The following is a 24,310-nucleotide window of genomic DNA, read 5'->3' on the forward strand; positions in this document are numbered from 1 at the left end:
AAACGAGCTAGAAGCCCCGCGTTGTGCCGCAGCGTCTCATTGCTCGGTGCGCTTGTCCTCTGGCTTCTTGCAGAGGGGATGTCTGAGGAACCACAGCCCGCGGGACGGCAGCCAGGACCCCGCTCCCACGAGTTGGTTCTCCCACCACCACGCTCACGTTGCCATTGGATGGAGGGGCCTGGCAGCCCGTTCTCCACCAAGCTGGGCCGAGGGCAGTGAGGACCACGGGCCTGGGCACGTGGAGGGCAGCGGAGGGCGGGCGGAGGCCAGGGCAGCCCGGGGCCGTTCCTGAGACAGGCCATCGAGAGGCCCCTCGCATCCACCCCTTTCTGCCAGTTACAGCTCTTGCGCTCAGGGCCCTGTTCCCCCCGGCGCCCTCCCGCCCCCAGCGTGAAACGCCACGGCCCTCCGAGGGGCGCGCCGCGCCTGGGGTGCACTGGCCCTGCCGGGGGGCGAGGAAGGGGGCTCGCAGCTTCCCGGGCCTGGGAGGCAAGAGGCAGCCAAGGCAGGACCAGGCTGGGGAGGAGGCTGAGCGGGGCCAGGTGGGGGTTGGAGGGGTCGGCCAGGTGGAGGTGGGGCAGGAGGCGGGGCTTAGGCTGGGCGGGGCCAGGCGGGGGGGGTCGAGGGTGGGGTGGGGTGGGGGGGCGGGGCCAGGTGGGGTTGGGGTTGGGGGGCAGGAGGCGGGGCTTAGCCTGGGCCGGGCGGGGCAGGGCCAGGTGGGGTTGGGGGCGGGGCTTAGGCCGGGCGGGGGCGGGGCCAGGCGGGGTCGAGGGCGGGGCGGGGCTTAGGCCGGGCCGGGCGGGGCCAGGTGGGGTTGGGGGCGGGGCTTAGGCCGGGAGGGGGCGGGGCCAGGCGGGCCGGGCCGCGGGTGCTGCTGGCGGCCCGCATGGCGCTGGCGGGCGGCCCCGAGGTGCTGGGCTTCCGGGTGCCTGCGGAGAGCGGCCAGGCCCTGCTGGTCTGGGGGCTGGAGGAGGGGGCGGAGGTGAGGCCCGGCCCGGCCCGGCCCGCTGGACCCAGGGGAATCCCGCTCCGTGCGCCCGACTGGCCGTGGCCCCCCCCCGGTCACTGCTGGAGTCGCTAAGGCCAGGGGGGATCGGGGCTGGGGCAGGGGTGGGGGTGCGAGCTCTGGTGGGGAGCCAGGGATGAGGGGTTCGGGGGGTAGGAGGGGGATCGGGGCTGGGGTGGGGGTGCGAGCTCTGGGGTGGGCCGGGGATGAGGGGTTCGGGGGGTAGGAGGGGGATCAGGGCTGGGGCAGGGGGTTGGGTTGTGGGGGGGCTGTTGCGGGCTCTGGCTGAGGCAGGGGGGTAGGGAGGGGGTGAGGGCTCTGGCTGGGGTGCGAGCTCTGGGGTGGGCCGGGGATGAGGGGTTCGGGGGGTAGGAGGGGGCTCTAGGCGGGGTTTGGGGGGTAGGAGGGGGATCAGGGCTGGGGTAGGGAGTTGGGTTGTGGGGGGGCTGTTGCGGGCTCTGGCTGAGGCAGGGGGGTAGGGTGGGGGTGAGGGCTCTGGCTGGGGTCCGAGCTCTGGTGGGGAGCCAGGGATGAGGGGTTCGGGGGGTAGGAGGGGGCTCTAGGTGGGGTTCGGGGGGTAGGAGGGGGATCAGGGCTGGGGCAGGGGGTTGGGTTGTGGGGGGGCTGTTGCGGGCTCTGGCTGAGGCAGGGGGGTAGGGTGGGGGTGAGGGCTCTGGCTGGGGTCTGAGCTCTGGGGTGGGCCAGGGATGAGGGGTTCAGGGGTTAGGAGGGGGATCAGGGCTGGGGCAGGGGGTTGAGGATGTGTGAGGGGGGGTATGGGCTCTGGGCTAGTGGTTGCAGAAATGAGGGGTTCAGGGTGGGGGGGGTCTCTGGGCTTGGGCAGGAGGTTGGGATGCAGGGGGAGGAACGAGGGCTCCAGCTGGGAGTGCAGATTCTGGGGGCGGGCCAGAAATGAGGGGTACAGGGGGGGTGGGGGGGTATCAAGGCTGGGGCAGGGGGTTGGGATGGTGGGGGTGAGGGCTCTGACTGGGGGTGCAGGCCCTGGGGTGGGGCTGGGTATTAGGGGTTTGGGGCATAGGAGAATGCTCTGGGCTGGGACTGAGGGGTTGGGAGGGGGAGTGCAGGCTTCGGGAGGTGCTTATCTCAGGCAACTCCCAGAAGCAGTGGCATGTTCCCCCTCCAGCTCCTACATGGAGGCATGGCCAGGTGGTTCTGTGCACTGCCCTGTCCTCAGGCGCCACCCCCACAGCTCTCATTGGCCACGGTTCCTGGCCAGTGGGATCCGCGGAGCTGGCGCTTGGGGTGCGGGCATCGTGTGGAGCCCCTTGGCTGCCCCTACGCCTAGGAGTTGGAGGGGGCACCTGCTGCTGCTGCTTATGGGAGCTATGGCAGGCAGGGAGCCTGCCTTAGCCCTGCTAAGCCTCCGACCAGACTTTTAACAGCCTGGTCAGCAGTGCTGGCCAGAGCCACCAGATTCCCTTCTCGACTAGGCATTCCGGTTGAAAATCGAACACGTGGCAACCCTAGTTTTACACTGGTCTCTCAATGTTATAGGTGACAATTTCCTAAATCAAAAAGTGTTGTTGTACGTGATGCAAGAGAATACATTAGACCTCGTCATGACACACAGGAATTAATCACAGAACTAAAAATTAATAGTAACTTAGGTACAAGTGATCAAATGTGACTTGACCACATTTGTATTGTGCAAACAGAATGAAGGCCAGATAAGGGGCTTTAAATGGGCCATTTTCACAAAGCTGAAAACAGTTATGAGCCAGATCATCTGGGAGGAAGAATTTAATCAGAAAAATGTGAATGATAATTGGGAATTGAATTCTTTAAGAATGCTTTACTACCTGCCCTAAAAGCCACAATCAAGGAAGTAGGACATAATTGGTTTTGGTTTAGAGGGGAAGTAAAGGCAGCTATTATATATAAATGGAAGAAAAGGGAGGTTGATAGTAATGAATATGAATCATCATACAAGAAGGATGTGGATAAATTGGAGAGAGTCCAGCGAAGGGCAACAAAAATGATTAGGGGTCTAGAACACATGAGTTATGAGGAGAGGCTGAGGGAGCTGGGATTGTTTAGTCTGCAGAAGAGAAGAATGAGGGGGGATTTGATAGTTGCTTTCAACTACCTGAAAGGGGGTTCCAAAGAGGATGGCTCTAGACTGTTCTCAATGGTAGCAGATGACAGAACGAGGAGTAATGGTCTCAAGTTGCAGTGGGGGAGGTTTAGGTTGGATATTAGGAAAAACTTTTTCACTAAGAGGATGGTGAAACACTGGAATGCGTTACCTAGGGAGGTGGTAGAATCTCCTTCCTTAGAGGTTTTTAAGGTCAGGCTTGACAAAGCCCTGGCTGGGATGATTTAACTGGGAATTGGTCCTGCTTCGAGCAGGGGGTTGGACTAGATGACCTTCTGGGGTCCCTTCCAACCCTGATATTCTATGATTCTATGATATACCAGGAGTTGTAGAAAATTAGTAGGGGAGCAAAGGGGACAGAACGAGAAATCTACAACCAGCAGAGTTCAGGACACTAAGGAGGAATATTTTTAAGTATATTAGAAACAAAAAGAATCTTAATAATGGTATTAGGCCATGACTAGATGGCAATAGTAGAATTCTCAATAGTAATACAGAAAAAGCAGAAATATTAGATAAATAGTTCTGTTCTATGTGCGGGGGGGAACAGATGATGGCGTCATGTCATATGATAATACTCTTCCCATTCTACTTGTATCTCAGGAGGGTATTAAACAGCAGCCACTAAAGTTCGACATTTTTAAATAAGTCCATATAACTTGTTCCAAGAGTGTGTTGGTTTTGCCTTTTTTAAATCTGGCTGATGACCTGATGGACAGTTAATGTTGATTTTCAATAGTCTTGAGACACTGGGGAAATTCCAGAAGACTGGAAGAAAGCTAATGTTGCACTAATATTTGTAACGGTTAAATGGGAAGACCTGGATAATTATAGGCTTGTCAATCTGAAACTGATCCCGGGCAAGATAATGGAGAGGCTGATATGGGATTTGATTAATAAAGAATTAATGGAGGGTAATAGGATTAATACCAATCAACGTGGGTTTCTGGAAAATAGATACTGTCATACTAAACTTGATAACACTTTTTTTTTTTTTAAATGAGATTACAAGTTTGGTTGACAAAATTTGGTTGAAGGCATTTGACTTGGAGGCATAGTGCATTTTGATAATTTTATAAAAAGAAAAGGAGGACTTGTGGCACCTTAGAACTAACCAATTTATTTGAGCGTAAGCTTTCGTGACTTACAGCTCACTTCATCGGATGCAGCCTAGAGCTCCCTCCTACACCCCAAACCCCTCATCCCTGGCCCCGATGAAGTGAGCTGTAGCTCACGAAAGCTCATGCTCAAATAAATTGGTTAGTCTCTAAGGTGCCACAAGTCCTCCTTTTCTTTTTGCGAATACAGATTAACACGGCTGTTACTCTGAAACCTGATAATTTTATATCATTCTATTTTTTAACATAAAACACTTGTGACAGGATCCCCAGGGTGCAGCCTGGAACTGTGGGACTGCTGTGCCCCCTTAACTCTCTCCAGCCTGGGCTGTCTCTCACAATGCCTTGCTAGTGACCAGCGGCAAACCCTTTCAGGTGCTGTGATCACTCAGCACAACCGCATGTGGAGCCCCACTCCCAGCTAGAAAGTGGCAGTGTAGACAAGGCCTCAGTTGCTTGCAGTGTAGGTGGGGGCAGGAGAACTCTCCAGTATGTGTCCACTCTATCTGTTTTATACCCTCGGTCCACGTGCTTGGAAAACACAAGTCCAGGCATGTCTGGGGGCATTGCTCAAGGCTTGTCTGTACTGCCAATTTACAGCGCTGCAGCTGTCTCTCTCAGGGGTGTGAAAAAACACTCCCCCTGAGCGCAGCAAGTTTCAGCGCTGTGAAGACAGTGCACCAGCACTGGGAGCTGCACTCGCGGCGCTGGGAGCTATGCCCCTCTTGGAGGTGGTTTTTTAGAACTCTCTCCCACTGCTGCGCCGCGACCACACAAGGCATGTTAAAGCGCTGCCAGTGTAGACTAGCCCTCGGTCTCCAGGCAGTGTTGAGTAATTCCCCTGGTGTGGCCTCGTGCAGCTGAGTCGCTGACTTGTAGCTCCCTTGCTGTGCAATGGTTGTTGATGGGTTGTTTGAAGCCCCGCCCAGATGTTGGTTATTTTCCTTGCTGTTGCCTCTGGGGAGATAATATCTGGCTGATTCCCCAACTTATATCATGTTTTAGTGACGACCATACAACACATTTCTCATGACTTCATATGCATTAATGATATGCATGTGTGGATAGAGAAGAGACTTTCAGCAGGTCATAACCTTTCCCTGATACCTTACAAGGTATGCTTTATATGTAAGATAACGATTATATAAAAATGAGGAATATGGGGGTTACAGGATGCTCCCCCAAGGTATAGAATGTCACAACACTCCAAATAGATTAAAAACTGTCTAACTGATAAGTCTCAATGTAATTATAAATGGGGAATCATCATTGATCAGGTATGTTTATAGTGGGGTCCTGCAGGGAATAGTTCTTAGCTATTTAACATTATTATCAAGAAGAAGAAACAAAATCCTCATTGATAAAAGTTTGCAGATGACACAAAAATCGGGGGAGAGGTAAATAATGACAAGAACAGGTCACTGATACAGAGTGATCTGGATCACTTGGTAAGCTGGGCACAATGTAAATATATACCTATAGAAACAAAGCCTGTAGGCCATGCTTACAGGATGGGGGGCTCTAACCTGGGAAACAGGGACTGTGATACAGATCTGGGGGCCATGGTGGATAATCAACTGAACACCAGCTCCCAGTGCTAATGTGATCCTTGGATGAATAAATGGGGATCTCTTGTGGCCACAGTCTCCAGCAGGGGTTGAGCCTTGTCCCCTCTGAGGAGACAAACACTGGAGGAGCAAGCAGCCAGTGAGTTTCCCCATCTTCCTAGGGGTGGTGGGGGTCAGGCTCCAGCCACAGGGCTTCGGCCTCCATCTCCAGGTTCTGGGGTCTGTCTCCGGGCTCAGGGCTTCTGGCTTTGTCCCCGAGCCGCACAGCGGTGGCTTCAGCTCCTGCCAACGTAGCTACCGCCGCTCATTGGGGGTGGTTTAATTATGCCACCGGGAGACCTTACAGCAGTGCAGCTTCAGCCGTACAGCTCTGCCGCTGTACGATCTGTAGCGTAGCCGTAGCCCTAGTAGCTAGCTGGGTGGCTGGGAAAAGTGATATTAACATACAAGTATCACTTTTCCCAGCAGCAACTTACCAGCCAGCAAGTCTTAAAAAAAAAAAAAGAAAAAGGAAAAAAAAGACGGGGGGGGAGGGGGGCAAAAAAAGCGAAAGAAAAAACAACAAAAAAGACAAGAACATGCAAAGCACCTTACTTGTGTTTCTAGTCTGTTTAGGTCCAGAAAAGAATAGAAACAACTGCACATAATTTGTATTATTGAGTCTGCAAAAAAAAAATACAAGGATCTGGACATGCAGCTGTGCATATTTATTGGTTTTTCCTAAAGTTAATTTAGTATTTTATGAAAAATTGTCAGAGCGGCCACCAGCAAGAATTGGTGGCTGCACTCTGAGGCCACCAAAAATTTGTTGACCACTCCTGCACTGGATGGATGTTGGGTCTGATCCAGCCTGGCAGTTCCTGTAGTCCTGTGTAAAGAGTCAGAGACAATATCTGTCCAAACCAAACACTCAAGTTATATTTTACCCATGTTAATTACTCAAGCAGTTTATTATTGTTAGAGGAAGAAACTGATTGTCGGAAAAATACTCCCTAATTAATAATCAAGGTTGTGCATAGTCCCTGTTCACAGTGCTTCTTGGCTGCTGCTCTATCTCCTTAGCACTGATCTTCGTTTTCCTCTTTTTTTCCTCAGCATTCCCTGTTTTCAGCATTTTCTGAGTTTGGGTTGCTGTATTCAGTTCGAGTTCACAGAAATGCTGCAGTTGCGGGGCCTGGGTATTATGCTCTGGTCAAGTTCTATTCAGCTAGAGATGCCAGCAGAGCCCAGCGCGCATGCCACAGGCAAAGATTATTTCAGAAATCTCCCTTAAAGGTAAGTGAATTAAAACAAGGTGTAACTTCCAGTTATTGGCAGAGAGGTGTCTAGGAATAGGGTGGTATCCTGGATTAATCTTTAATTAGAGATTATGTCATGTAATGGAACCTCCAGGCAGATGTCCAACCAAAACTGGCAACTGCAGGGTATCCCTTTAAATAGTTTTGAACCCTCTAGTGGCACTCAGTATGTTCTGTAGTTTAGACACCACACAGAGCAGTAGTGTGTATATGTAACTAGGTGTTGCATGTTGTGTATAGTTAGTAAACATGGTTCTTTGGCCCCCCGCGATGGCCATGTGGTTCCTTCATATGTATAAAGAGCAGAACACACAACAGACTGTTACCTAATTCCAAGTCAGGACTCCTTCACGTGGTTAGTACGGTCTCTGTCGGGAAGAACGGGGAAGGGACCTAGGCTGGGGACCTGAGATGTCTGCCTTAGAGCCTAGGGTGGTGCTGGCGTAGGGAAACACAAGTAGCTGTCGAGGCTTCTCCATTTGAGGGTGGGGCTCCCAGTCCGTGAAGCCCTGAATCTCAATGGCACGTTAGGGTCTTGCTGGACCCCCACACAGATCCAGCAGTAAATCATTCCCTTTATTTCCGCTCTCTCGAGGGGTAGCTGCTGGAATGCTCAGGGGCGTCTGTTACACTAACATCCGACCGCTCCCTCCTCTAACCACTGCTTCCATGGGGTGGGGCATCATGTCTCACAACCAGGGGTGGCAAGACTGCATTTGCCACCTCCCAGAACCACTGCTGCCTCTGAGGAGGACGGGGAGTGGGGTACCATCACCCTTGTCCTCCCAGAGCTATCAATGCTGGTTCCTCAGTGGGACCCTGGAGCACTAAGGGCCTGGTCATATGGAAGAGGGAGAGCAGTGCTAGGGAATACTTACAGCTCCCTGCCTGCAAAGCCAGTCTCACCTAATCCATGTAGGGCTTTTCTCCTCTGGGCAGGTTTGCATTTGCACCAGACAGAAGACCTTTAAGCAGCAAGTCCTTGCTCTGAGGAGTTACAAGTGTAAGGAATTAGCCAATTACTACCTTGGCTTCAATGGCTGGTCAAACCGTATCATTATGGTAAGAAGCCCTTCTTGTATTCTTTTGTTCCCTCCTGGTCCCTTATTCCTGATCTGGGGAGCTGATGGAGGGATTTGAAATGGGGGAGTGACTTGGTCTGATCGGGCAGTGAAGAGAGCCTTAGCAGCTGTGTTTTGGACAAAATGTCAGAGAATTACCTGGCTATTGGGTAGACTGGCCAGAAGGAGTTGCTGTACTGAGCGAGGTAATGAGCACAGAAGCTTATCCTAGCGCTGGGGCCAGACATGGAAGTACCAGATCTTCAAACTGTGGGGAAGAGAGAAGAGCCAAGATTTGGCAATACCCTGCGTGTGACACAAGCGGTCAAAGACAACTTGGAGAATTGCAAGCCTGATTATCAGAGAGGGTGGTGGCTGCTGGAGCTTCTTGAAATAAAATGCATGGCCCTCGGGGTAGAAAGTTTGGACACTCCTGCTATGGCTTCACCATAGTTATTGGGCTCAGTGTTTATATCGCAGCCATCCCTTCTGGTCATAAAAATCTATTCATCTCTTTTTCCTACCATCCCTGCCCTCACCAGGTCTCACCTAACAGACATCCTCTCGTACACAGATAAAACTAGCTCCCTGGATGGACCCCATGCCATCTCTCTGGCTCCCCTCTCTCACTGCTATCTCCAACTCTTCAACCAGTTGCACTGTCACGTGGATACTAAAACACCGGTTTTAGCACCACTTCCAAAGGAAACCACTCTTGAGCCCCACATGCAGCAGCTCCCTTCCATGTATCTGAAGTATCTTTTCTCAGCCACAAAGGTTCCTGTTGCCGATCTCCTAGTCAGTGCCAACATTTATTGTCTAAGTATTGAGAAATGCACAGTAAAAGCTATGTCAAAATCCTTCTGTGATGGTTTGAAAATGCAAATCCCAACAGCTGCAGAATATTTCTGGGTTTGACCTGGAGAATGAGGAGCTGGGAGGCTTGCCAGAGAGGAGGTGCCTGAAATACCTGTGCGTTGTGGAAGTAACGCTGCCCCACCATGGGATCTACACCAGAGGACTTGGCGTTGCTGAGGCATGTGTAGAAAATGGCCAAGGTACGTTGGTAACTTTGTGATTGTTAGTGTTGATCGCTTCCATGCTGCTGGACGCTCAAAGGCACGAGAATGTTGACTGCTGTTGGACTTTCTGCAGGGGGGGCCTGTGGACTACCAGCTTGTTCAGCGAGGTGTTGGTAACAAACGTTGTGGAGTACCAAAGCTACAGGACCACCACTGTTCTCTCCTTTCCTCTCCTCCGTTTTGTGTATCTCTCTCTCTCTCGTCTCCTTTCCTTTCACATCTTTCTTTAGTGCTCATTTGCGCTCCATCACAGGCACTTTTCTCGGATGCATTATGTGTAAGGCTAAGTTTTTGTCACGGATACTTTTAGTGAAAGTCAGGGGCAGGTCATGGGCAATAGAAATTCACAGAATCCGTGACCTGTCCCTGACTTTCACTACGAATATCCCTGACAAAAGGGGTAGACAGGTTCAGCACCCACTGCTGCTGGGGCTCCTGGGTCCCCCACCACTGCAGTGCAGGGAACTCTGGGGTCCCCCGGCTTTTGGGGCTGGCTGCTTGGAGTCCACCCACCGGGGCTGGACAGCTGTGGGGGGGGTCCCCTCGACCGGCGTGGGAGCTGGGAGCTGCAAAGGCGGGGCTGGCTGGGAACTCCGGCCCTGGGGCAGAAAATGTCACAGAGGTCAATGGAAGTCACGGATTCTGTGACCTCCGTGACATAATTGTTGTACTTAAAGTACTGCAAAGGGTCTTTTCAGGAGGAATAAGGCAAAGCGCCACATTCATTGGTAGTCCGTGTATCAATCAACACTGTATCATATATTACACTCCTGCACTCTCGCATGCATGCACGCACGCACACAAGCACACGCCGTCTTGTTGTTACCAACTAGTTGCTCCCCTTAATTTCACTGGCCAGGTGAGTTAGATGGGGGAGGGGTGGAGCCGGGCTTCTGCCGATCCGGATTGATGTTCCCATGTTGACAAGACAAGACCCAGGGTCCTCTGCAAGACTCCTCCGATTTATAGCAACTTCCCTCTCATGCAAATCTCTGTGTCTGTGTCAGTTGGTCCTTTGTGCTGCTACCTTCTGGGTTTTGTCCCAATGCTGTTCAAAGAGGGTGTTTTCAAAAGAAGGTGATTGTTTCTAACCCCAAAGGTCTGTATGTCTGCTCTTCTTTAGTGAAAACACTTGACGAGTTTTATTGTTCTTGGGTCTGGCTTCCATCTGCTCTCCTCTGGAGGTGCTTGCCTTCCACGCCTTACTCATTCACACCTTGTTCATTCAACAGGACAATTGATTAAAAGGGCGGAGGGGGAGGAAATCTTATTCTACTCCTAGCAAAAAGACATTTTTTTTTTAACATTATTCCAAGGCTCAATACAAAGTTTTCTATATAAGGATCTTATACAAAGTTGTGTGAAAATAGAGGCATAATACAAAGTCATATGAAATGTATGTGAAGATGCTTAATGCAGAGATTTATCTACATAATCGTAGCCTTAATTATGTGAAATGGGTTTGATACTCATCCAGTTCTTAGTGGACAGAGTGTCTGCATCACACATGCTAGCTGGCAGCAGGACTCCACGCTGTCAGGTTGGCTGCTATGGGCGTTAGATGTAAACTCTTTGGGGAAGGAATGGTGTGTCACTATATGTCTGTACGGTGCCTAATGCCATAGGGCCCTGATCAGGATTGAGGTTTCACGACACTACCATGTTATAAATAATTTTAAAAGTGCTGCAATAAACAGTCTTCCTACCAGAGTAATATGAGTTACTGGGTGAGCGTCTGCTTATCAGAAGGGATTTAACTGTGCAATAAGCTCTTGCTAGTACTGTATGACCATCATGCTTTCAAATGTAATCTTTGAAAATAACACCTTTTTGGGTTTAGATCCCCTTGAGTTTGTCATGAAAACAGGAAATGTTCAGAAACTTGCAGTTGAGAAAGCTCTGTCGGCTGCATTTCAGAAGATACTTCTCATAGTTTTAGGTAAGGCATTTTTATACATTGATTATAAATATCTGGGGGTTTGGTCTGAGAATAGCTGTGTTGTAGGTTTCATGATAGTGAATATGAACTATTATAAATATATTTTCTCAAAAGTGTTGCTTAGGGTTGAAATTTTCCTTGTTTGGTCTTGGCTCAAAGTTAAATTTGTGTGTGTGTGCAAAGTTTGCAACAAATAAGTCAGCCATTTGAGTTCGCTGAGTGGAAGGAAAATATACTTGGCATATTGTAAAGGAAAAATTAGATATTTTTGGTCTATAGATAGCTGAAACCCCCAAATGTCTGAAAACCTGGAAACTTTCAAGTGCAAACCCTGCATTAATACTATATTAAGGTTGTAATTGGAACAAAAATCCAAGAGTTGAAGAAGCTAAGGCTCCAAAAGCAACGGTAACCCAGCCACACCGATACACATGATTTTTGACTACTGGCTAGCCTTCTGCCATCTCTGGCCTGCAGTGTGGTGAGTTGTGTGTTTTGTAACTGTTTTGCTCGGTGTTGTACCTGTTAACTGGGGCGCTCTCTCCCCCTTGAGCTTTAGAGTTGTAGTTACAGAACCTGGCTCCTAGCCTACATAGGAATTGTGGACACCTTCTCTCTTCTTGACCGGCTGCTCACGAACAGGGAAAAATTGGTAGGGGAAGTAGAAGTGGGTGGCAACCTGGGCAGCAGTGACCATGAGATGGTCGAGTTCAGGATCCTGACACAGGGAAGAAAGGAGAGCAGCAGAATACAGACCCTGGACTTCAGAAAAGCAGACTTTGACTCCCCCAGGGAACTGATGGGCAGGATGTCCTGGGAGGCTAATATGAGGGGGAAAGGAGTCCAGGAGGGCTGGCTGTATTTTAAAGAAGCCTTATTGAGGGCACAGGAACAAACCATCTCGATGTGCAGAAAGAATAGCAAATGTGGCAGGCAACCAGCTTGGCTTAACAGAGAAATCTTCGGTGAGCTTAAACAGAAAAAGGAAGCTTACAAGCAGTGGAAACTTAGACAGATGTCTAGGGAGGAGTATAAAAATATTGCTCGAGCATGCAGGGGTGTAATCAGGAAGACCAAAGCGCAATTGGAGTTGCAGCTAGCAAGGGATGTGAGGGGTAACAAGAAAGGATTCTACAGGTATGTTAGCAACAAGAAGATGATCAGGGAAAGTGTGGGCCCCTTACTGAATGCTGGGGGTGGGGGGAGGTGGGAGGGGCAACCTAGTGACAGATGGAAAAAGCTGAAGTACTCAGTGCTTTTTTTGTCTTGGCCTTCATAGGTAAGGTCAGCTCCCAGACTGCTGCACTGGGCAGCACAGTATGGGGAGGAGGTGAGCAACCTTCAGTGGTGAAAGAAGAGGTTAAGGACTATTTAGAAAAACTAGACATGCACAATCCATGGGGCCAGATGCTTTGCATCCAAGAGTGCTGAGGGAGTTGGCGGATGTGATTGCAGAGCCATTGGCCATTATCTTTGAAAACTCATGGTAATCGGGGGCGGTCCCGGACAATTGGAAAAAGGCTAATGTAGTGCCCATCTTTAAGAAAGGGAAGAAGGAGAATCCGGGGAAGTACAGACTAGGACTGTCAAGCAATTAAAAAGATTAATCGCGCTATTTAAAAATATTGATCGCGCGATTTAAACAATAATAGAATACCATTTATTTAAATATTTTGCGTGTTTTCTACATTTTCAAATATATTGATTTCAATTACAGCACAGAATACAAAGTGTACAGTACTCACTTTGTAGATATTTTTGATTACAAATATTTGCACTGTTAAAAACAAAAGAAATACCATTTTTCAATTCACCTAATACAAGTATTGTAGTGCAATCTCTTTATCATGAAAGTTGAACTTACAAACAGAATTATGTACAAAAAATAACTGCATTCAAAAACAAAACAATGTAAAACTTTAGAGCCTATAAGTCCGCTCAGTCCTACTTCGTGTCAGCCAATCACTCAGACAAACAAGTTTGTTTACACGTGCAGGACATAATGCTGCCCATTTCTTGTTTACAGTGTCACCTGAAAGCGAGAACAGGTGTTTGCACGGCACTGTTGTAGCCGGCGTCGCAAGTTATTTACGTGCCAGATGTGCTGAAGATTTATATGTCCCTTGATGCTTAAATCATCATTCCAAGGGGCATTCATGCTGATGACCGGTTCTGCTCAATAACAATCCAAAGCAGAGAGGACTGACACGTTCATTTTCATTATCTGAGTCAGATGCCACCAGTAAAAGGTTGGTTTTCTTTTTTGGTGGTTCGGGTTCTGTAGTTTCTACATCAGAGTGCTGCTCTTTTAAGACTTCTGAAAGCATGCTCCACATCTTCTCCCTCTCAGATTTTGGAAGGCACTTCAGATTCTTAACCTTGGGTCAAGTGCTGTAGCTATCTTTTGAAATCTCACATTGGTATCTTCTTTATGCTGTGTCAAATCTGCAGTGAAAGTGTTCTTAAAACGAACAACGTGCTAGGTCATCATCCGAGACTGCTATAAGACGAAATATATGGCAGCATGCGGGTAAAACAGAGTAGGGGACATAAAATTCTCTCCCAAAGAGTTCAGCAACTAATTTAATTAACACTTTTTTTTTTTTTTTACCTAACATCATCAGCATAGAAGCATGTCCTCTGGAATACCTTGCAATGCCGGCTACAAAAATACCATGGGAATGCCTGTTCTCACTTTCAGGTGACATTGTAAATAAGAAGTGGGCAACATTATCTCCTGTAAATGTAAACAAACATGTTTCTCTTAGTGTGACTGAACAAGAAGTAGAGCTGAATGGAGGCTTGGAGGCTCTAAAGTTTTACATTGTTTTGTTTTTGAGTGCGGTTATGTAACAAAAAAAAAATCTACATTTGTAAGTTGGACTTTCAAGGTAAAGAGATCACACTACAGTACTTATATTCCCCCCACCATTCCTCAGACGTTCTTGTCAACTACTGGAAATGGCCCACCTTGATTATCACTGCAAAAGGTTCCCCCCCCCCCCCCCCCCCGGCTGGTACTAGCTCATCTTAAGTGATCACTCTCCTTACCGTGTGTATGATAACACCCATTGTTTCATGTTCTCTGTGTATATAAATCTCCCCACTGTATTTTCCACTGAATGCATCCAATGAAGTGAGCTGTAGCTCAAGAAAGCTTATGCTCAAATAAATATTTCTTTATCATTTTTACAGTGCAAATATTTGTAATAAAAAAAAATACAAAGTGTACAATGCTCACTTTACATTATTATTTGTGTTGTAATTGAAATCAATATATTTTAAAATGTAGAAAAAATCCAAAAATTTTTAATAAATTTCAGTTGGTATTCTATTGTTTAACAGTGCGATTAAAACGGCGATTAATGAAGATTAACTTTTTAAAAGGCGATTAATTTTTTTGAGTTAATCACATGAGTTAACTGCAATTAATCGTCAGCCCTACTACAGCCTCACCTCAGTCCCCAGAAAAATCATGGAACAGGTCCTCAAGGAATCCATTTTGAAGCACTTGGAGGAGAGGAAGGTGATCAGGAACAGTCAACATGGTTTCACCAAGGGCAAGTCATGCCTGACTAATCTAATTGCCTTCTATATCCACTGGCTCTGTGGATATGGGGAAAGCGGTGGACGTGATATACCTTGACTTTAGCAAAGCTTTTCATACGGTCTCCCACAGTATTCTTGCCAGCAAGTTAAAGTAGTATGGGCTGGATGAATGGACTATAAGATGGATAGAAAGTTGGCTAGATCAACGGGCTCAGTGGATAGTGATCAACAGCTCGGTGTCTAGTTGGCAGCTGGTATCAAGCGGAGTTCCCCAGGGGTCGGTCCTGGGGCCAGTTTTGTTCAACATCTTCATTAATGATCTGGATGATGGGATGGATTGCACCCTCAGCAAGTTCACGGGTGACACTAATCTGTGGGAAGAGGTGGATATGCTGAAGGTAGGGATAGGATTCAGAGGGACCTAGACAAATTGGAGGATTGGGCCAAAAGAAATCTGATGAGGTTCAACAAGGACAAGTGCACAGTCCTGCACTTAGGATGGAAGAATCCCATGCACCGCTACAGGCTAGGGACCGACTGACTAAGCGGCAGTTCTGCAGAAAAGGACCTGGGGATTACAGTGGACGAGAAGCTGGATATGAGTCAGCAGTGTGCCCTTGTTGCCAAGAAGGCTAACGGCATACTGGGCTGCATTAGTAGGAGCATTGCCAGCAGATCTAGGGAAGTGATTATTCCCCTCTATTTGGCACTGCTGAGGCCACATCTGGAGTATTGCATCCAGTGTTGGGGCCCCCACTACAGAAAGAATATGGACAAATTGGAGAGAGTCCAGCAGAGGATGACGAAAATGATTAGGGGTGGGGCACATGACGTATGAGGAGAGGCTGAGGGAACTGGGCTTATTTAGTCTGCAAAGAGAAGAGTGAAGGAGGATTTGATAGCAGCCTTCAACTACCTCTATATAAAAAAAGATCTCACAAAACTAAGTGATTGGGCAACAAAATGGCAAATGAAATGTAATGTGGATAAATGTAAAGTAATGCACATTGGAAAAAATAACCCCAACTATACGTACAATATGATGGGGGCTAATTTAGCTACAACTAATCAGGAAAGAGATCTTGGAGTCATCGTGGATAGTTCTCCGAAGACATCCACACAGTATGCAGCAACAGTCAGAAAAGCGAACAGGGTGTTAGGAATCATTAAAAAAGGGATAGAGAATAAGACTGAGAATATCTTATTGCCCTCCTATAAATCCATGGTACACTCACATCTTGAATACTGCATACAGATGTGGTCTCCTCATCTCAAAACAGATGTACTGGCATTAGAAAAGGTTCAGAGAAGGGCAACTAAAATGATTAGGGGTTTGGAACGGATCCCATATGAGGAGAGATTAAAGAGGCTAGGACTTTTCAGTTTGGAAAAGAGGAGACTAAGGGGAGATAAGATAGAGGTATATAAACTCATGAGTGGTGTGGAGAAAGTGAATAAGGAAAAGTTATTTACTTGTTCCCATAATATAAGAACTAGGGGCCACCAAATGAAATTAATGGGCAGCAGGTTTAAAACAAATAAAAGGACATTCTTCTTCACTCAGCGCACAGTCAACCTGTGGAACTCCTTGCCTGAGGAGGTTGTGAAGGCTAGGACTATAACAGGGTTTAAAAGAGAACTGGATAAATTCATGGAGGTTAAGTCCATTCATGGCTATTAGCCAGGATGGGTAAGGAATGGTGTCCCTAGCCTCTGTTTGTCAGAGGGTGGAGTTGGATGGCAGGAGAGAGATCACTGGATCATTACCTGTTAGGTGCCCCAGAGGGAGTGAACCTGGCATTGGCCACTGTTGGCAGACAGGATACTGGGCTGGATGAACCTTTGGTCTGACACAATATTGCCATTCTTATGTACCTGAAGGGGGGTTCCAAAGAGGATGAAGCTAGGCTGTTCTCACTGGTGGCAGATGACAGAACAAGGAGCAACGGTCTCAAATTGCAGTGGGGGAGGTCTAGGTTGGATATTAGGAAAAACTATCCCACTAGGAGGGTGGTGAAGCACGGGAATGGGTTCCCTAGGGCGGTGGTGGAATCTCCTTCCTTTGAGGTTTTTAAGGCCCGGCTTGACAAAGCCCTGGCTGGGGTGATTTAGTGGGTGTTGGTCCTGCTTTGAGCAGGGGGTTGGACTAGATGACCTCCTAAGGTCTCTTCCAACCCTAATATTCTATGATTCTATGTGTTTTAGCTTAGCTATCTATTATACTTATATGGCTACCATTATCATAGTACCTGGGTCTACACTCAGAGCTAGGGCTGATATTCTGAGCTCAGGTAAACATATGGTAGGTCTCATCAAGTATAACTAGCAATGTAGCCATGGTAGTGGTCGCGGCAGCATGTGAATACGTACACCCAGCAGTTCCAGGCGGATTTATGCTCGCTGTGTTTCTGTTGCACGTGCTACCGGAGCTGCGCTGCTATTTATGCTTGTGCCCGCTTGATGAGAGCTAGCCCCAGTATGTCTACACAAGCTGGGACTCACGCCCCTAGCTCACAGTCTAGACGTAGCTGAAGGGTGAAATTTTCAGACAGACTTGGGCTGCTGAGTCACTTGGGCTCTCTTTAGAATTTTACTCAAAGGGCCTTGCCCAAGGTTGCAGGTACTCTGTGGCAGAGCGGGGAATCCAACCCAGGTTTCCTGAGTCCCAGGCTCCCTAACCCTGGGCCTTTCTTAACACATACAATAACTGCACCGTCTACAGGGAACCCAGAGAGACAGCCCAGTGTCTGTGTGCTGATACAGAAAGCCTGGCGTGACCTGTGGCGAGGCTTTCAAGATCACTCAGGTGGCCTGTGCTCTCCTCCTTCCCAGGTTTGTCATTAGGGCCAGAGCAGGGCCCTCTCTGTGTTGGGAGCTCCTCCATGGACATTCCTGAAGATGAGTGCTTTTGTCCATGAGCATTTAACTTATGCCTGTCACAAGTTGCATGGAAGGGAAGAGGGTTTGTGGAAGGGCATTTGGACCTGACTTTTGATTAACTATTGAACTGGACACACGCCCACCATCTGAACATAGGTGCCTCATGGGTGCTGATCCGTCAATACTTTGTTTAAATGAATAACTCTTAAACCTGCATTAAATATCAATTATTATTTTTTGCATTTAAGCAACAAAGTCGGTTTCCAGTCTGATGATTTTGATGGAGCAGATTTGGTGTTTAGTATTTTTCATGAGCAGAGGAATACGCAGCAATCTTTCCAGCAAACATTGATTCCCACTCTCGGGCCCTGATAAAGCAAAGCACTTAAACGTGGGCTTAAGTTCCATGAAATCAGTGAAATTTAAATATGTGCTTAAGTGCTGTGCTGAATCAGAGCCTAAATTCCCACGACTGGCTTAGACTTTTAAAATGTCATTTAGGCCATGTCTATCCTACAAAACTTGTGCCGGCATAGCTCCCTAGTGTAGACGCAGTGTATGCTGACACAGGGAGTTCTGCTGCCACGGTGACACCACTTCCCCGAGCGATGTTAGCTAAGCTGACAGAAGCACTCTTCTGTTGACATAACTGCATCTACACTGAGGGTTTTGTCAACATAGTTATGGTTGGTTTTGTGGAGTGACTTTTTTCACACTCCTAGCCGCTGTACTCATAGATCAGGTCTGAAGTGTAAATATCTGGTGGATTTCCTGCTGTCAGACCTGACACTTGTGCAGAGGCAGGTAAATAGCATCTTCTTGTTTGTTTGTACCCTGCTTTCCACAGATTCTGGCTCCTCTGCTTTTCCAGTCTCTGCTTGGCCTAGTTAAGTGCCTTTTGTTTTTCTGCCTGATCTGGAAAGCAGATGCTCTAGACCAGCGGAAGGAATGGGGTACGGAGTGTACAAAGTAATTTCACAGCCTGGCATTGTCAGACTAGGTTGTGCAAAGTGTGTTCTCAAATGGGGGGCGTGAGAAGTAGCTTCATAAATCATTGGATTCTCTTCTTAGCAGTGCTCTCAGATCTCCCATATCTCCGACTCCCCACAAAAGTCTAATCCCTTAAAACCTAATCCTGCTCCCACTGAAGTCAGCTGGAGTCTTTCCACTGATGTTAATGGAAGCAAGATTGGGTCCTTAATCCTCAATCCATATGTCAGAGCAGCACCCACAGACTCTTCCTCTTACCCTGCATGCAATGTGGCAGTTACTAGGTTTTATTTGCATCACTGTGGTCAGTTTTATCTTGCACAGTAAAGGCATTTGCATTCCTTAAAGGAATGAATGAGCTATAACCCCCATGCCTAACCCATGCCAACAATGGGAAGATAAAATTAGTACCTGCTCCATCTCTGAACTTTTTAAACTGCCTGTCCCCATGGGATTGATGCTCCTGGCTCTCCAGGCAGTTATAAAGCTCAGTGCAGTCTTGAGACAGTATGGAACCATTTTGTGGTCACTAAATCGAGTGGTAAGAAAACACCTCCTTAATTCTCATGTTGCATGCTTGTTTCAGAGAATGGTAAAGTGGCTGTTGAGTACAACTCTGCCCAAGAGGATCCCATTGACTCCCTAACAGACGAGGAGCTGAAGGGACTTATTCAGGTAAATAGAGGCTGTTTTGCCTTGCACTGGTCCACGACAGGCGAGCTCGGCACTCCACGACGAAGGAAGCAGAACGAGCAAGAGAATAGCGTCGTGCCACCTCAGCCAACAGTAGGAGGGAACATAGACACCAACTTGCCCGGGCACGTCTCCTAAACCCGGCATGTGGGAACTGATTTCCAGTTTTAGTCATACTCAGATATGAGCGGCAATCATTACAAGTCCCTTTATCATGTATCTAGTAGATCCTCAAAATGCATTTCTTCATACCATGTCCTACAGTATGGTTGCAGTACTCAATTCCTGAAATTATTCAGTATACTGAGATTTTAAAACTTTATTTTCTTGATATTATTACGCAAAATTATGTATTTTTTAAATAGCATAGGAGACACTAGGGATGCTGTGTAGAGACCATGTTCTCAGCCACACTGTAATGGCCCCAGCAGTATAACTCATGACAAAGCCAAGGCCCACGCTTCCTGTAGCATTGTGTGGGAGCAACACTCTCATTAAGGTTGAAAAGGCACTTCACTTCCAAATGAGTCTTTAGAGCGGTTTTAAAATAAACCTCTCCTTTGGGTTGCACTTCATCTACTTGCTCTGAAGCTGACAGCAAAGAGTTAACAAAGGGATCTCAGTAAACTGGGTGAATGGGCGACAACATGAAAGTGATTAAGTGCAAAGTGATGCACATTAGAAAAAATAATTCTAACTACACCTAGAGAACGATGCGGTCTAAGTTAGCTCAGGATAGATCTTGGCGTCCTGTGGATGGTTCTCTGAAATATCTGCTCAATGTGCAGCAGCTGTCAGAAAAGCGAACAATGTTAGGAGCCATTAGGAAAGGGATCGATAATAGAAAATATCATCATACAACTAGATAAATCCATGGTGCACCTAAAACTTGAGTCCTGCTTGCAGTTCTGGTCACCCCATCTCAAAAGATATTGGAAACGGTGCACACAAGGGCGACAACATGATTAAGGGGGTGGAACAGCTTCTGCACCCCGAGACATTAAGGCTGGGACTGTTCAGTTGAGAAAAGGTGACGAGGGGGAGGATAAGACAGAGGCGCACAAATTCGTGACTGGTGTGAAGAACGTGACTAGGGGCGTGTTATTTACCCCTTCACATAATGCAAGACCTAGTGGTCACCTTGTGAAATTAGAAGGCTTCCAGTTTAATACAAACATAAGGAAGTTCTTCTTCACGCAACGCACCATCAACCTGTAGAACTTATTGCCAGGGAATGTGTGAAAGCCAAAAGCATAACTAGGTTGAAAAAAGAATTAAGTAAGTTCAGGTCCCTCAATGGCTACTGGCCAAGATGGTTAAGGATGCGACCCCGTGTGCTGGGTGTCCCTAAACCACCAACTGCCAAATCTGGGACTGGACCACTGGGGATGGATCACTGGAAAATGGTCCCATTCTGTTCATTCCCTCTGAAGCATCTGGCACAAGCCACTGTCAGAAGACCGTATACTAGGCTAGATGGACCATTGGTCTGAGTTAGTCTGGCTGTTCTTATGTTCTCTAAGCTCAAAGGTGATTACTTGTAGAGGGTTGAAAGCTGTTAATTGTGAGTTATGTTATCATAAAAAGGAAATCTTTTCAATGTAAAAAAAATCATAATTCTTATGCTGGACTTAAAAAGAGCTGAACTTTTAAATTCAAACTTTACATGTAGGCTTGAATAAGGAATAGTCGCCTTGCTTAATCTGAAAGCAGTGGGACTTGCTGGGGATATTCACCGGATCTGTGACAACACAGTCATCCCACAGCACATCTGGGCATTGTGCAGCACCCCAGCAGTGTGGGTAGAGGAAATGTCTCAGTGAACCTCCTGATGCATTAGTCCTCTTAAGGTGCACGTAGGCAAAGCAGTGTTTTCATAATTACAACATTCAAACATGGTTTGTTTTAGTTCTGGATCTAATATATTTACAGTGCGAAGTGCTGTGGAATTGCCTTAGGTTATTTTTTATCCTTTTTGTTAAAGAAAGATATGGATCTTCTGCTATGTAGAGCTATTTTGTTCTCCATTTAAATCTTCCTTTCCATTGCCCCTTCCGTCTGAGTATATCAAAGGGCTTTAAAGCACCCAGAGTAATTGGTTTACTCATAGTCAATGGGAAGTTTGTGGTAAAGCAAAGAAACAAAACCTAAATCTGATCTGTCCTGTGCTTTAACCACAAAATTGTCTTCCTCCCTTGGTGGCTTGTGGAATTTGAACTAATAACATCTCTCAGGGCTTGTCTTCACTACCGGGGTAAGTCGACCTAAGTTACACTACTCCAGCTACTCTGGAGCACTTAGAGGAGAGGAAAGTGATCAGGAACAGTCAGCATGGATTCACCAAGGGCAAGTCATACCTGACTAATCTAATTGCCTTCTATGACAAGATAACTGGCTCTGTGGATGAGGGGAAAGCAGTGGACGTGTTGTTCCTTGACTTTAGCAAAGCTTTTGACACGGTTTCCCACGGTATTCTTGCCAGCAAGTTAAAGTAGTATGGGCTGGATGAATGGACTGTAAGGTGGATAGAAAGCTGGCTAGATTGTTGGGCTCAACGGGTAGCGATCAATGGCTCCATGTCAAGTTGGCAGCCGGTATCAAGCGGAGTGCCCCAAGGGTCGGTCCTCGGGCCAGTTTTGTTCAATATCTTCGTTAATGATCTGGAGGATGGTGTGGATTGCACCCTCAGCAAGTCTGCAAATGACACTAAACTGGGAGGAGAGGTAGATACGCTGGAGGGTAGGGATAGGATACAGAGGGCCCTAGACAAATTAGAGGATTGGGCCCAAAGAAATCTGATGAGGTTCAACAAGGACAAGTGCAGAGTCCTGCACTTAGGACGGAAGAATCCCATGCACTGCTACAGACTAGGGACCGAATGGCTCGGCAGCTGTTCTGCAGAAAAGGACCTAGGGGTGACAGTGGACAAGAAGCTGGATATGAGTCAACAGTGTGCCCTTGTTGCCAAGAAGGCCAATGGCATTTTGGGATGTATAAGTAGGGGCATTGCCAGCAGATCGAGGGACGTGATAGTTCCCCTCTATTCGACATTGGTGAGGCCTCATCTGGAGTACTGTGTCCAGTTTTGGGCCCCACACTACAAGAAGGATGTGAAAAAATTGGAAAGCATCCAGCGAAGGGCAACAAAATTGATTAGGGGACTGGAACACATGACTTATGAGGAGAGGCTGAGGGAACTGGGATTATTTAGTCTTCAGAAGAGAAGAATGAGAGGGGATTTGATAGCTGCTTTCAACTACCTGAAAGGGGGTTCCAAAGAGGATGGCTCTAGACTGTTCTCAATGGTAGCAGATGACAGGAAAGGAGTAATGGTCTCAAGTTGCAGTGGGGGAGCTTTAGGTTGGATATTAGGAAAACCGTTTTTACTAGGAGGGTCGTGAAGCACTGATATGGGTTACCTCGAGAGGTGGTGGAATCTCCTTCCTTAGAGGTTTTTAAGGTCAGGCTTGACAAAGCCCTGGCTGGGATGATTTAATTGGGGATTGGTCCTGCTTTGAGCAGGGAGTTGGACTAGATGACCTCCTGAGATCCCTTCCAATCCTGATATTCTATGATTCTATGTGAATAACGTAGCTGAATTCGACATAGCTTAAGTCAATTTACCCTGGTGTCTTAACTGCGCTGTGTCAATGGGAGCCACTCTCTGTTCGTCTTCCTTTACCCTTCTTGGAGGTGGAATACCGGGGTCCACCAGAGAGCGCTCTGCAGTCAATTTAGTGGGACTTCACTAGACCCATTAAATCGACACCCAGCTGCATCAATTCCCCCATAGAGAAGACAAGCCCTCACTCTCAACACACAAACCAGTGAGCCAGCTACTCATGATAAACTTGAAAGGGGCAGCTTGGGAGGAGAGAGATTCCTTTTGTTTCATTGGCTTGTGGCGCTGGTAAGTCAGAGAAATTAGCAGAGATGCTAGCTACCCAGAATGGGAGAGCCGATAGTTGACAGGTTCCCAGTCCAATGTTTTTGCACTGACATGATTCAAGACAGGGAAGTGTTTTCCTAAAATGTGATTAAAATACAATGGTTCATTCTGCATTTCCAGGAAATGGTAAAGAAGGTTGAACTATGGTGCTGAGTAGAAAATACACTCTTAATTTCTCTTTCCAGGTCAATGACTTGTCCTTGGAGCAGCTGAACCTTGAAGAAGAAGAAGAAGAATTTTTGTCTGATTTCAGTTTTGATGAAGAGCACCTGCTGGAGGGGAGACAATCTAATTAGTGTGGTTTAAAGTATTCTGGGAGTTTTATTTCAAATTGTTGCTCAGGAATGAAAGCATAAAGTTTTGACATTGCGCATGCTAAGTGTTTTAGATGCTTTATTTCTTTGGATTATAAAGTGATGGAAATAAATGATTAATCTATTTTTACTAAAATAAAGGTAGACAAACATAGCTAAGGATCGCCCAGTTCATTCCTTCCTTCATGGGCCCTGAGAACACCAGGATTGCCTGCGTTGCCTTCAGCTTGGGCATAACACTTGCAGCTCTGCATTAAGATAGATTATAATCAAATTTCATGCTGCAGGGTTTCAGCAGGTCAACCTGTGGGGGACAGGAAGATATTTTTCCTCTCGGTGTACAATTGGCCAGGTGTAGTCTCTGAGAGAGCAGCAACAGGTGAATGCCCTGCCACAGGAGACCTTAAGTAGCTGCAGAATTTACACACACAGACACCTGTTTGCTCACCTAAGAAACATTTCTTTAACTCTCATGTAACCTACCAAGCCAGTCAGTTGCGAGATAAAAGCGGTTTTTCTATGTGCCCTTTCCTTCTTCGTATTAACCTGCCATAGTGCCAAACAAAGGCCCTTTTTTGCTTAGAAAGTGCAAATTTTGCATTACATTGACATTAAACTGCAGCATGAGGCTTCTTGTTTTAACAGATTCCCTAAATCATAGAAGTGTAAGACTGGAAGGGACCTCAAGAGGTCATCTCGTCCAGGACCCTGCACTCATGGCAGGACTAAGTATTATCTAGGGTGAGA

The 24,310-nt window shown here is 47.3% G+C and overlaps 1 protein-coding gene across 5 annotated transcripts; it reads left to right on the forward strand.

Moving 5' to 3' along the window:
- Positions 1–849: 849 nt before the first annotated feature.
- On the forward strand, positions 850–23,717 carry RDM1 (RAD52 motif containing 1). Of its 5 annotated transcripts, XR_012156348.2 has the most exons (8): positions 850–982; positions 6,904–7,083; positions 8,046–8,168; positions 9,063–9,225; positions 11,090–11,188; positions 11,541–11,669; positions 13,215–13,437; positions 13,813–14,408. XR_012156348.2 is itself a non-coding variant. In XM_073325728.2 (7 exons), exons 1-7 carry the CDS (start codon positions 887–889, stop codon positions 23,543–23,545), a joined length of 861 nt encoding a protein of 286 aa, XP_073181829.2. In that variant the 5' UTR covers positions 850–886; the 3' UTR covers positions 23,546–23,717. The 5 variants fall into 5 exon arrangements, 4 of the variants coding, with proteins under 4 accessions (XP_073181829.2, XP_073181833.2, XP_073181834.2 ...); XM_073325728.2 differs by lacking the exons at positions 11,541–11,669; positions 13,215–13,437; positions 13,813–14,408 and adding exons at positions 19,194–19,282; positions 23,435–23,717; XM_073325732.2 differs by lacking the exons at positions 13,215–13,437; positions 13,813–14,408 and adding an exon at positions 19,194–19,274.
- The last annotated feature ends 593 nt before the right edge of the window (positions 23,718–24,310 follow it).

The sequence above is a fragment of the Lepidochelys kempii genome, chromosome 27 (genome assembly GCF_965140285.1).
Source record: "Lepidochelys kempii isolate rLepKem1 chromosome 27, rLepKem1.hap1, whole genome shotgun sequence".
In the NCBI taxonomy this organism is placed as follows: domain Eukaryota; kingdom Metazoa; phylum Chordata; order Testudines; family Cheloniidae; genus Lepidochelys; species Lepidochelys kempii.

Bases quoted from the DNA above. Each gene is read 5' to 3' on its own strand.
- RDM1 (XM_073325728.2), top strand. From the start codon at position 887: ATGGCGCTGGCGGGCGGCCCCGAGGTGCTGGGCTTCCGGGTGCCTGCG. The intron at 983-6,903 runs GTGAGGCCCGGC...TTTTTTCCTCAG, and splicing joins GGCTGGAGGAGGGGGCGGAG to CATTCCCTGTTTTCAGCATT. The intron at 7,084-8,045 runs GTAAGTGAATTA...TCCTCTGGGCAG, and splicing joins TTCAGAAATCTCCCTTAAAG to GTTTGCATTTGCACCAGACA.